Source organism: Cibotium barometz, chromosome 50 (genome assembly GCF_041138505.1).
Source record: "Cibotium barometz isolate CiBa-2024 chromosome 50, ASM4113850v1, whole genome shotgun sequence".
Taxonomy (NCBI): Eukaryota; Viridiplantae; Streptophyta; class Polypodiopsida; order Cyatheales; family Cibotiaceae; genus Cibotium; species Cibotium barometz.
Genome location: NC_141095.1, coordinates 5,244,915 through 5,259,521, shown reverse-complemented (window position 1 = coordinate 5,259,521; position 14,607 = coordinate 5,244,915). Strand labels below are relative to the sequence as shown.

General features: G+C 38.8%; 1 protein-coding gene across 1 annotated transcript; it reads right to left on the bottom strand.

The window, feature by feature from the left end:
* Nucleotides 1-3,598: 3,598 nt before the first annotated feature.
* Nucleotides 3,599-5,735, bottom strand: LOC147609752 (pentatricopeptide repeat-containing protein At1g15510, chloroplastic-like). The gene has a single exon (XM_086787281.1). It carries the CDS (start codon nt 5,619-5,621, stop codon nt 3,672-3,674), a length of 1,950 nt encoding a protein of 649 aa, XP_086643407.1. The 5' UTR covers nt 5,622-5,735; the 3' UTR covers nt 3,599-3,671.
* Between the last annotated feature and the right edge of the window lie 8,872 nt (nt 5,736-14,607).

Below are 14,607 nucleotides of genomic sequence, written 5' to 3'. Positions count from 1 at the left end.
TTGATATGAAAGACTTGGGTGAATTGAGATATTTTCTTGGGATTGAAGTGATCAAAGACCATGCAGGTACATGGTTAGTGCAACGCCAATATGCATTGGATATGTTGGTAAAATATGGGATGACTTACCAATTGTGATTAAGAATGAAATCCACTCCGTTTATCAATTTTTGCTCATGCATTTCATAATTTTTCATGCATAGTTGGAATTTGTAGATTAAAAGCATGCTAAACTATCAAAAAACAATTCAAATACCCATGCCTATTTAAAGGCTCAGATCTAATGCAATGTTGTCCTTATGCTTGTCATTTATTTAATCATCATGTGATTAGTCCTAATCCTTGTTTAGCTTGCAATCATCCTTCAACCATGTGTTTAATCACTTGCTTCAAGCCCCCATGATTCCAACATGCACAGCTATGGACTGATCTAGCATTACAAGCCCCCCGTATGCCTTTTTTCACCCCCTCCACTGTTGTAGCTTTCCTCTGAGATGGGCCAGCCAGAGAGGGAGGCCCCCTTTCTACTTGGTTTGTGTGTTGCCTCAGCCTCTACAGAAGGTTGTAGCCTGCATCACGTGGACACTTGCTTCTATTAGGGGATGGGGGGGACCCTGTCTCAATAAGGTGGGCACCCCAGCAAGGTGAAGCCTGTCTCAAAAAGTCGGGGACCCTGCAAGTCCCATGTTAGGCCTACAAAAGGTCAAGACACCAGACTCTAGGCAGAAGATAGAATACATACATCACTTGGGCTTAGTTTTTTCCTGGTGGCTATGGTCCTCCCGAGTGCACCATGTAGGAGGGGATGCCAAGATCAAAGTGTTGAAATTTGAGCATTATGATGAGCTATGGTGGATCAAACACTAGAATCAACATCATTAACAAAGTGATTAGCAAATAATTAAGACGTAATTAATGAGTAATTAGCAAATAGATTAATGTAGACATGGATACTCAAAAACCAGCAAATTCTCATTAGGGCAATGCCTCAATTTATAGAGTTTACATCAAGCATCAAATCCCACTGATTTCTCTATGATTCACTCCACCTCTTTTCCCTGATTCTCTCCACCTCTTCACTTTTCCCAAAATATCTTCCAGAATATCTCCACACTTCCTAAATCTTCTCATGCTACCCTTTATTCTCTCCCCCAGTAGATTTTTCTCACCTTTTCACAGGTTCTTTCACATTTACATCTTCTCTTTTACAGCCTCTAACCAAGGGCTTGTTCCCGCACACACCCTATTCACTTGTATTTTCAACACCTCCCCTCAAGTGAATAATCCTAGCATACCTAGACCCTATACCAAGTTTGCCTCCCCTTACTTGATAGTCCGCGACTAGTACCTACACCTCCCCTCAAGTTAACTTAGCACACCTGGATCCTGTACCAAGTTTCTCTCTTACTTGATAGCCGGCGACCAGTGCCTCAAGTCCCTAAACTCCATAGTCCTTTTGACACTCTCTCTCTCAATGTGTCCAAGGCTACTATAAGTGCCCGCGACCTTGACTAAAGTGCTCACACATACATCTACCACGTGGCCTACATCATTGGTGGCTCAGAGGTGGTTTTACTTTGTTGGGACAGGTTACATTGGGTTGTGGGGTCTCTCTCTCTCTCTCTCTCAGAGATTTTCACATGGCTTCTCACTCTTTGGAGCCTCACATCTTCTCTTGTCTTCAGTCTTCTTGTCGTGGCAGCTTCTCTCCACGCGTCCATGTCTTCTTTCAGTCTTCTTGGGCAGCTTCTCTTCTCGTGTCCATGTCTTCCTTTAGATCTTCTTGGTGTGGATCTTCCTCTTGGAAAGAGATATTCTTCTTCTTCCATGGCTGGGGCCATGAGCTCGTCTGTCAGGTCTTTTTGCTCCATATATGAGCAACATGTTTCAATGTTTTGCTGACAGTTTCTTTGGGCTTTTGATATTCATCTTGTGTCATTATGCAATGCAAACCCAAATTTATGCGGGAGGTCTTACGTCTTGTCTTATTCTGGACAAGGGTAGTGTGTCTGCTCCCATTTTTACACTGATGCAATGTGCCCAATACATAATGCGTATAGCATCCATTTTCATGCACATTCCAAATGCAACTCTGGCTGTGAATAATCTTGAATTTGAGTGAGATTTACAGGCATTAACCAAGGGTTAAATGTAAAATGATGATTATCACAAATTTGTCAACATAATTTTCTCAGAAATTATATTAAATCAAGGATAACCAATTTGTACGGGATGGTTGGAGTATCAAACCAACTCCGAATTGCAATCTGAAGTTATAGGGATCTGTATCAGATACCTAATGGTTAATTTGAACCCTCAATTGTACCAAAATACAGTGATATCACTGATTAGCAAATTAATGCTCTGTTTTGTGTGCAAAAAACAGAGTATGCAGGGAGTCCAGATCTTGTGCCTTAGACTTCAAATGAGCTCAAATGCTTTCAAAGACATCAATAGCAATGAGTCTAGTAGAGGATTAAGCCAAGAAACATAAGATTTGACCAAATATTAAAAGCTTAATCTCTGTTTTACCAAAGTCACCTGCAGATTTGATGAAGAGCTTGGATCTCACGATAGACTTGATGAAACTGAATTCTGTCTTCACCAGCTTGTAGAGCATGCTTGAAAACCCCCGGGGCTAAGAGGAATTAGAGCAATTTGATTTGATGAAGTGGGAATTAGTGATTTGCTTCAAAAAAACGTAGCCTGCTAAAACATCGATTTCTCCCAGCTCCGTTGTGACGGTTTGTGCTTCTTTCTTGATGAGCTTGAAGAGCACTGAGATAGCTATCGTGTGCTAGAAGGATTTGGCCTAATTTTATGTGTGCAAGGAGAGGGAACTCCTCCACTGGCTAGGGGTACAGAGGTGAGTTGAAAAAAGAGAGAAAATTATAATTTTTTACTAATCCTAATTAACAAAATAATTAGCAAGATAATGGACTTACAAATTAGCATGGCTCTGATACTATGTTGAAATTTGAGCATTATGATAATGCTATGGTGGATCAAACACTAGAATCAACATCATTAACAAAGTGATTAGCAAATAATTAAGACGTAATTAGTGAGTAATTAACAAATAGATTAATGTAGGCATGGATACTCAAAAACCAACAAATTCTCATTAGGACAATGCCTCAATTTATAGAGTTTACATCAAGCATCAAATCCCATTGATTTCTCCATGATTCACTCCACCTCTTTTCCCTGATTCTCTCCACCTCTTCACTTTTCCCAAAATATCTCCCAGAATATCTCCACACTTCCTAAATCTTCTCATGCTACCCTTTTATTCTCTCCCCCAGTAGATTCTTCTCACCTTTTCACAGGTTCTTTCACATTTACATCTTCTCTTTTACAGCCTCTAACCAAGGGCTTGTTCCCGCACACACCCTATTCACTTGTATTTTCAACACAAAGCAGTAGCATCCATTGAACAATGTGTGAGCATATGGCTTCCATGTGGCAATTGACCAGCCACATATCATGTGCCTCGAGCCAGGTTCACAACATATCCTCCATGGTGAGGTAGTTGCACCCAATGCCTGTACACATCAGATTACTTGTAAACAATAATCAAGATCAAATATAGAGGCCTCTGAAGTTAAACTTTAGAAGATTGTAATACGATAGTGGCAGAACAGTGTATACCAATCTATTGTTTTGGCAACATTACATAAATAATAAACCCTTCTCCATGTCAAAATCAAAAGCCTGTGCTACACCTTGCCCTTGCTCCACAGCACTGTTACATTTGCAGGCACTTAGTAATGCTGTGATTGAGACAATATCATACTGCAATGGCATGCAATTCATCAAGCCTGCTGCCTCCTCTAGCTGTCCTGCTTTCCCAAGCAGGTCAATCACACAGACATAATGAGCCAAATTAGGAACAATGCCATAAATTTGATGCATGGAGGTGAAAAAATGAAGACCCTCGTTAAGAAGACCAGAGTGACTACATCCAGAAAGAAAAGCTATACAAGTAACCTCATCTGGCACGATCCCTTCTTTTTGCATCTGATCAAATAGTTCAAAGATGCCCTTGCCTTCACCATAGTGAGCATATGTTGTCATCATCACATTCCAAGAAAACAGAGTGTGCTTAGAAATTTGACCAAATATCATACGGGCATCTTCCAGCTGCCCACATTTGCCATACATGTTCACAAGTGATGTCCCCATGACAACATCTGTCTGCAGTCCATGCTTGTAGACAAGCAAACAGATACTCTTGGCTTCAGCCAGTGCTGCCACACTTGCACACACAGAGAGAGTATTGACAAAAGTGACCTTGTCTGGCTGCACACCTTCCTCCATCATTTGATGAAAGAGAAGGATAGCATCCTTGCCATGATTATGCTGAGTACACACAGCAATCATGGCATTCCATGAAACAACATTCTTTTCTGGGATTCTAACGAACACCCTTTTGGCATCCTCCACATTGCCACACCTCCCATACATGTTCAAAAGTGCTGTGCCTAAAACAACATCTGACTCAAGTCCACCAACTATGATGCACAAATGAATGCGCATGCCCGCATCCACAGCTGTATGGCTTGTACATGCAGAAAGAAGGGTGATATATGTGCATTCATTTGCCAGAAGCCCCTCCTTTTGCATTGATTCAAAGGAATCTAGAACATACTCAATGTTCCTCTGATGGTCACACACGGCCATCATGGTGTTCCATGAAACCACATCCCGTTTTGGCATTTGCACAAACAGCTTCTTCGCATTCTTTGGGTTGTTACACTTGCCATACATGTTGATAAGAGCATTTCCCAAGGCAACATCGCCTCGATGCTCTTCGATGGCAAAGATGCAAGCATGTATCTGCTCACCTTGGGCAAGCATGACTTGGATGGCACATGCCTCAACTACTGTGATATATGTGACTCTGTTTGGCATCACCGCTTCCTGCTGCATTTGTTCAAAAAGCTGAAGGGCCTCTTTATTCAGCTCATGTTCAACAAATGATGTCATCATGGCATTGAATGCTACAACATCTCTCTCTGGCAAGGTTTTGAAGGTTTGCAATGCCTCTTCAACGCTGCCACACTTGCCATACATGTTGACAAGGGAAGTTCTCACAATAAGATTAGAACACAATTTGCCATGCTGTATGCGGGCGTGCACCCGCTTACCTTCAGATAGGCATGTCAGAACAGCACATGCAGAAAGAACACATGCAAATGTGACCTTATTAGGCACAATGCCATCTTGCAGCATTTGATTAAAGAGGTCGAGGGTCTCCCTGCCGAGCCCTTTCCGGGAATGGGATTGTATGATGGCATTCCACATGAGCACATGCCCGCGAGGAATGTTGGCAAACAAAGCCATGGCATCATCCGAAGCCCCCCTCTTGCAATGCATAAAGAATAGTTGTCTCTGTAAAAATGCATTGTTCTCATAACCTTTGGCATCATGATCATCAATACAGGTGATATGGGTGGTAAAGGAAGCAAGGGCATGGGGGAAAACAGGAGGGCAAGGCCCATGGAAGTGATCACAGGTCTTCTTCAACTGTACAAAAAATGTGAATTTTCTACTGGATAAAGGAATACAGAGCTCTCTGGATAGAATTCTTCTGGGCTTCTTGCACACCGCGCAACGCATTCACAGAACAAGATTGAAAGAAAAACTGCGCGCTATCGATTCTACAGCATTGTCCGAAAGGCTTTTAAAATTGAAGGAACTGAGATACAGCATGCAAACCTTAAATCATCGAACCCTGGCACTTCAGTTTTTACAAAGCCGGAAATCTGAAGAAAATAGCCTTATATTATTTTGACGTCTCTAAGAATTTCTCGTGTATTTTTTGTTTTTTTTATTTTAACAATGAGAAACACACTACACTCTTTCACCCCTTGAGGCCATCCTAGGGAGCTTTTTTTTTTTGGGGGGGGGGGGGGGGACCAATATAGCTATATATGTATTAATATGGAGGCATCCTGGGGAGCTATTCCTAATCCTAAATGCCTTTGCTCAAATGTCATCTCTCTCAATTTACAGTTCTATCCAAGGTTTCCCACATACCCTTCCATTTTTCCTTCTTCCGTGACTTCCTCTCGTGCAAGACAATATGTTGTTCCATTGGTGAACATCTTTGGTGCCATTTCCACAAGGACAAAGTGCCCTAGCTTAGGGCCCCTTGTATTTCATCTTGCTTAGTGGACTTAAGTTTCTTGGTTGGTTGCAAATTCATGAATTATGAGTGTTAACTTGTTATTATCGTTGTTTTTGTCCAAATCAAAGCTTTGGACCTATGGATCAATGAGGAGTATTCGCATTTGACAAGTAACTACTCGATCAATTTCTACATTGTTTCAAGTGATTCTTGAGTTTTACAATTTTTAGGCATGTTGGTGAACCATCATTAATCCTAGACTAGTCACCAAAACCATGCATTACTTAGGTCATTAGATAGATTACTTTAGCTTGCATTCATAAAAAACAATAAGAAAATATTAATCTTTTGGACGTAATTAGAGGCAATCAGTGAAACATTAGAGGAACTAAAGGCAAGAAAATATTAATCTTTTGGATGTAATTAAGGAAATCAAAGAGATCAGTGAAACATTAGAGAAACCTTGTTGTCTATTTGTCTACAAATATTTCCCAAGTGTGCATAGAATTGCACATTCCTGAGGGGTTTTAATCATGTTCTTAGATATAAAAAGGATCAATTTAAATCTTGAAATTAATTACCTTAGTTGGGACACCAAAGAACTAATAAAATTTACAATGTGCTGCCAAATTAGACCTAGCTAATGAGACGATTTTTTGCGTACATGTGCATAGATAATTTTTATTCCAATCCACACTCATGTCCAGACCTTTTAGTATGCATGTACATAGATAGTTTACTTATGTACATTCCTAGATGACTAAGTTGTTATAGAATGCCTGTTCTTAGAGATGTATATAAAATATTAATAATGATTAACGTGGGAATAAACAGGTGCTAGGGGTTGTGTAAACTAACACTTAATAACGTAGTATTTTAGGGTTTAAATAAAGCCATTCTAGTGTGTGTGAATAACCGCTAATGTGTAGGTTCATTTATGTGTGGGAACAACCCCTTACAAGGATCTTATGTGAGAAGATGTCTGAAGGTGACACCTCCTAGGGACACTTGACATGTGGCATGTATGGTGGCAACATATGCACACACTTTGTATAAGGTGGTCTCTCCTATTAAAAGGACCATTATTATAATGCAAAGTATGCCTGATCTTTTAATCTGATTTTGTAATCAAGGGATTATTCATCTTGTGATTAATACCTAATCCCATCTTGTTAATCAAATGATATTATTTTAATTTCTATATGGGCCTAACAGTGGTATCAAAGTTGGGTGTCATTATTTGTTTTTGGACATTTGTTGTTGATTATGTCACCCAAGCCTACATCATTCCCCTCTCTCAAAACATTGCACTCTTGCAATGAAAAGAAGGAGAACTGCACTCTATTTCCCTATCTTTCCACCTAATTTTAACCTTAGGGATTAGTCAGCCACAAAGTTTCCTTTCCCTGAATTCAAGTACCTTATCAGGTTCATGTGGAACATATGATAATTCTTTTAACCTTAGGGATTAGTCAGCTACAAAGTTTCCTTTCCCTGAATTCAAGTACCTTATCAGGTTCATGTGGAACATATGATAATTCTTTGACTTTAACGAGTTCTTGAGGAGTAACTGTGTTATCCTCACCTCCCAGTTTCCCTTTCAATCTATTGATATGAAAGACTGAATGAACTCTAACATGTGGAGGTAGTTTAAATTCATACACAACCGTGCCAATCCAATGTATAAATCGAAATGGACCACAATATCTAGGAGATAAATTCGAGCGTTTTTCTATTGACAAAGTCTGAGAATCTTTAGGAACATTAAAATAAACCAACGCTCTTGGTTCAAAAGACCCAGATGAGCATTCCCTATCAGCATAAAACCATGCCCTATCCTAAGCACTCCTGATAGAATCCCAAGCTTCGATCAGCATTTCTTGCATATCACGCAAGAAATCCCTCGATGCATCAAGCTCGATGTCCTTAAGACCGACATCAATAGGTGCTCTGGGTTGATACCCATACATAAGCATAAACAGACTAAAACCAATAGCTGTATGTTTAAAACTGTTATAGGCAAATTCCATCATTGGAAGATATTTTTTCCAATTTGATGCTTTTCCAGAAACATATACACGAAGCATATACTCTACAATATGATTCATATGCTTTTTCAGAAACATATACACGAAGCATATACTCTACAATATGATTCATATGCTTTGTTTGCCCATCAGACTGCTGATGATCAAAGGAATTCATACTCAAACTAGTTTCCTCGTTGTAAACCATTCGGAATAAAGTAGGAAAACATGGCATTATAACAGCAGGAACCAGGTATCGATGTACCCACATCTGCTCATGGAATTATCGATGTCCCGAGTTACCCATATCAACATAGAGAGTCATCAACATCTCAATGAGTCACATATGTCCATCCATAAACCATCAGGTTGACTGCATAAATCATCTAAAGTATGGAACTAGAGAAGGAAATGCCAACAAAGGAAAAATCCAAATTTCCTTAATCCGAACACAACAAGCTAAACTTGTTGAACTCTAAAGAAAGAGATTTCAACAAATGAAAATGTCGACGAGATTATACTCATCAAAACATATAGGCTATAGATAAAAGAAGTTTATCTAAAGAATGCCTACACTACAACTTCATTGAGCCCAAATTATCCCATAAGATAATACATGTGAGGGATCACTAGCGTCCCATACCACCATGATACCACCCATACATACCTTACCAATTTGAAACTCCCTATAGTATGTCGTCTAGGAAATATGAATAAAATCCTGTATGAAAGGAATAAGATGGCCTTATTCCCAGACTTTCACATACTAAAACCTGTCTCTATATTCCTGAGACCACATCAAGGAATAACTCTTTCTGAGTACATCATTAGAAATGAATTTTGAATTATTGGCGCCTTTCTAATGATAACTACCCAATAAACTCAATAAAGTTAGGATAGAAAAATAATAATTCACCTAGATATATAAGTAACTAGGTATCTAAGTTGGAATATGTACAAAAGTACAAGGAACATAGTCCAAAATTACGTGCAAAAAACGAAGGCAAATGCTACCTTCAAAGCACATGATATTATCCAAAAGATCAAAAGATCCTTATAAAACCATGGATAAAATCATAGAAGCTCCTCGAATCCATAAAAACCATAGTTGATCATAAAAATCAATGCATGCCATCTAATGGACATTAATCATGCCAAAAGAAGCATTAAAATTGGTGGCCAACTCATCAATCCGGAGTATATGAACGTGGTGTTGTTCAAGCAAAACTCCAAAGTAAGCAAGTGAAACACATGTGTGTAACACTCATTAAAAAACCTCTAGACACGTGATCTAGGTAGAACCTGATGAGTCCATATAAAACTTGGAAAACATCCAATAAAATTCACCAAAACAAACCAATCAGCTAACCCATGATAGAATTTGTCTTAGGCTTAGGAAATTAAGCATAGACCACACTTAAACAAGTGTAAAATAAATTATAATGGAAAAGTGTCAAAGGTGAAACACACTTTGAACGCAGATTCTAGCCATCATTGAAGAAATTTAAGGAACATGTCCAAAACAAATGGCTAAACAATGGTAAAAAATCATGAAAACATCGTTTAGAATTAATCCAAATAGAAATAACTACTAATACGAGGTACAATCGTATTAATAATATGCGAATAACCTGTATCTATCTAATGTCAGCATGAGAAATTGTACTTCAACATTAAATAACCCTCGAAAATATTAAATTCTTAAGAAAAAAATTATCATGATTTTTTCCTAAATTTTTCCTAATTTTATAGGGCCTCAAAATACGATAATTTTGAATTCCGCCAAACCTATCTTATGGCATTCCAAATCTATATTTTTCCAAAAAAAAAAATTAGCAAATAGATTTGCCAAAATACCATTGATATTTTAAAAATACTAATTTCTAGGATTTTTTAAAATAATTTCTAGAAAATTCCTAATTTTTCTAGAGAATTTCATCATTCACGAAATTTCCAATTCCGCCCGAAAATTCTCTAATCCAATGAAAATTCATAATTTTAATGGATTTTCTAAATTTTTAGGTCAAAAAATATTTTTAAAGGAATTTGAATGGTCACAGGCACCCAAATGGACACACCACATGCCAAACACCAACCCCACATTTTCCAAAAATTTAAAATAACCTTTGTCTAATTTTCCACTAATTTTTAAGATTTTTTTAAAATTTTTAATTAACCCCAAACGCATTTAGAATATGAATGATCAAAAAATTTTGGAATCCCAATGGTTTTCCCGGAATACGGAAAGCCAACAGTTTCGGGAAAATGAAAAGACAACAAAAATCGGAATGTGAAAGGTCAAAAGTTTCCGGAATCCGAAAGGTCAAAAGATTTCTCGGAATTCGAAAAGCCAAAAGGTTTCCCGGGAATGTGGAAAGCCAAGAGATTCCAAGAAAATTTTTTTAGAAAATTCCAGAGAATTTTGTTTTTTAAATCTCATATTTTCTCAAAATTTTTTAGGCTTTTCCAAGCTTTTTTTAAAAAGATTTCAAAAGCTTTTTTTAAATAGAAAAAACCGTTCTTTTTGAAAAAAAATCAAAATCTTTAATTAAAGCTTTTTTAAAGCTTCAAAGCTTAAGCTTTATAAAAAAAAAATTATGGGAGGGGCGATTTTCGCCCGTAGGCTGCGCTGCAGCCTCCCCCCCACGTGCGCCTGTTGAAAACAAGAGAGAGAGAGGCCTCGCTTCTCTCCCCTCTCTTCTCCTCCCTCTCTCCTCTCCTTCTCCATTCAATTCTCACTCCACCCCCTCCTTCTCTGTTAACAGAGAGGAGGATTAACGATTAATTAATCTTTTGATTAAAGATTTTAATTAAACTAAGCTTAATCATAATTAAATATTAATTATGATTAATATTTAATTAAAAAATCCCTATTAAGAGAAGTTCACACGGGCGGGAGGAAAACTAGAAGAGAAAAATCAGATTTGAGAGGCAAAGAGGGTCCCACGCACACGGGAGAGCATTCCATGCATCAACATGCTACCCCTACTACGTTTCAGCAGAGAATCGGCAGAAAATGGATAGAATATCCACGGAAAACCCGCAAAAATGCATTAAAAAATACATTTTATCCATAAAAATGCTCTAAAAATTAGAAAAAAATTAGTTAAAAATTTCCAAAAATTTATAGAAATTCAGGGAATCTATTCTACCAAAAATATCCACAATAAAATATGTGGTATTTTGGTAAAAATTTTCATTAATGCTTATTTTAAACCACAAAAAATAGGAAAAAATAGCATTGAACTCACGGAAGTCCCCCGCAACGTCGATTCGTCCATTGAATAGTAGTAACATGCGTTCCAACCACCATTTCGATGATCCATGTGCAAATCATCAACACAAATCAATAAAATAATATTTTTATTTAGTAAATATTAAAATTTATTTCAAAAAATGTCAAAAATTACAATAAGAAAGAAAATTCAACAATTAACTAGAGATTGCTCTAATACCACTGTAAAACCCTAAGATCTCTCTAGATAATTGTTATGCATAAACATACATAAATTAGGGATAAACTCATTCACCCGACCACCCCCGAGCCCAAGGGATGCACACATGAATTATAATGAAGTACATCATACCTTTACCTTGATGTCCCATACCATCAAGAGGCTATAGTGTGAAATGGTAAGTGAGTAGTTATGATCCTCTATAGAGAACATAACATAACCTAGCCTCCTCAAGATAACATCAAGAGACCATAGCCTAAGCCCCAAGATAACATAGCCTTGGCCTCCCTTGAGTGTGCCCATGCCCCTATTATATAGGAGGGCCCTCAGGTGACTCTTGACTCTCCATTTCCCATGTGTGACCCTTGGATGCCTGACCCTAACCTTAACCCTTAAGGTTAGTCCTAACCCATGCTCCACTAGAGCTTGTTTCCATGCTTCCATATTCACAAGCCTAATGTGGGTTAGCCTCCTAGTATATGCACACATAATGTGCATATAACAAAAGCGGCCTTTTTTTGCCGCTTCCTCTGATATATCAACGTGCGGGTATTGACTCTTATGCCATTTTGCATGCCTAAGCCACCAGCCTGTATGTTAGAAGTGAACCCATATGGTGGATATTTTGAAGTTACACTTGTAAAGAACCTTGAAGCCCCATTGCTACACAATGGGTTGGGCATAACACCTTTTACATTCTTTCTCTCCACTTGGTATCTACGTTCCCATAATGAATATACCTCCTCGTCTATAAGGTTAGTTCCTATAGCAACTGGCCATATCTTGGGTGGTGGATTGGGCTTTGGATCTATGTTGGTGTCCACAATATAGCAATGAAGCATGTGGTCAAGGTAGATCCACATCCATTTTCTAATGGAGACCATTAGGGTGCTTGCGATAAGGTGTAGGTGCTTGCCAATAAGGTGCAGGCACATTTTTAACAGATTCGACTATGTGTTGTCCCACACCTCTTACCCCCACAAGGCGTTTCGCTGCATGTGACCTTGTTTCCAATGCATGTCCTTTGGATTGCCCACATTCCTTCATTCACCTTGCACTCAAAGACATTGCCCTCTATGACTTCCGCTATTCTTTCTGGAGTACTGCTTGTATCATGTTCCTTGAAATTGATCTTCCGTGACCTCCCTGCATACTTGTGGTCTCTTACATGTGTGTTTAGTTTGGTCGATGCATGGCCTTATAATCAATATTAATGACCACAGCAGCCGGTCTCTTATAATGTGCACTTTCTTTGTCACACTGGTGACGGGGTAGGTGCCTTATACATGGGTGTTCCTTCAGTTTCCTGATTAATTGTTTAGACCACTTGGGCTAGGCTTGTAGAGCACCGTTCTTTTAGTTTCTGCAAGCTTGGACCTCTCCTTATGTGCTTTCCTTGAGAGTAAGAGACTTTGTGCTTTGTAAAATTGTATTTGCCATATCGGTAGTACATACATCATAAAGAGAAATCTTACATCTATATCCTTCCCCTGCCAGCCAACTTTCATGCTTGCTTTCTTCTATGTTTGTTCTTGGGGTATTTGGACCATCGTTACTTCTCTCTATCGGTCATGATTGAACCCCAGTGTGCTCAACCAAGAGTCCATTGTTGCTGAAAAATTCCTATCCATCACATGACCATTGTACCACCATTGACGTATCAATTGAGCCTCCACTGATGCAGGTTCACTGGTAGGAGCCATGCGCCACTTCTCGCACATTGCTTTGTGATCTCCTTGAGATGTAATACACACATACTTTGTTGTGTGGGCAACCATGCTCTACTCCCAATGAAATAGGCACGACCTCTCCCTATCTATCAGGACATTATTTTTTCCACAATTGAACACATGTGCTGAATTGCATTCCAGTTAGCTTGAGCCTCGTCTGCCATGAAACCATAGAAATATGCCCTCTCACAACCATGGTTGGCCACCATCACTTCATTAATGCATTCCCAGAATATATATTGGCTCTCTATATCCTCCTCTTTCATTTTACATGTCACAATCGTGAGAGAAGATCATGCATGCTGCATGAAAACTCTTAGAGTCATTTAAGAGGTTACACAATTAGCTAGCTCTAACTACCTAAATACTCTACATTGGTAATTTGCTACCTTGGATCATACACATAACAAGCCATGGTCACCCAATCTGATGTTCGTCGGGTGTGGTCAAACTGTATCCATGCATGTCACAAGTCGCCAGAGCCAGAGTCCGTCACATTTGATTCACCAAATCCAACCCTAAAGCAGGTCCAATGGTGGACATCTTGAGAACATAGCGCTTCTCACCTGAGGACCCTTGACCCGGGAACCTGCTTCCGTGGAAGAAGTCATAACTGCACTCTCGCTTTAGCTTCAAAAGTGCATCCAAGCCAAAGATCTCCTTTGAAGTCCCTTGCCGGGCTGCAATGTGACTGACCTCCGAAACCAAAAAATCAAATTGTTCAAATATCACAATTTATTTATCTAGATTTTAATAACTCTTTTACACAATTTATTTATCTAGATTTTAATAACTCTTTTACACAAACTTAATTTCCCAACCAGATTAGCCTACCAGTTGTCTTCCACTAGTGGCCCCATCTTCTCTACAATGTTGATGAACTCTTGTTCCTCCCCAATGAATTGTGATGAAGCACTTTCTTGTACTAGTACTGCCATTACGATTTGTTTGGCCACACACATTTGTACCTTCCTTTCCCTAGCATTACAATCCACCCCTACAACCTTAGACACCATTTACCTTATCTTATCAGTTAGTGCCTTTGATGTGCTTGCACGTACATTATGTTGATGGAAGCTGATGTCTGTCATTAATCTAGTCATTATCTCATCGGATGGCATCACATTATAGATGTAGAAATTTCGTGTAGCAATGCACATCGCAAACTGAGCCGTAATGGCAAAGGAGCTTTTTAGATGCATTGCTACACTCTTCTCCAGTAGTTGGTGCCTTTTGCATGCTTCCAGGCAAATGTGATGTATT

What these genes read in the sequence shown, in the direction of transcription:
- LOC147609752 (XM_086787281.1), bottom strand. Translation starts at nt 5,621, where the DNA reads ATGCGTTGCGCGGTGTGCAAGAAGCCCAGAAGAATTCTATCCAGAGAG.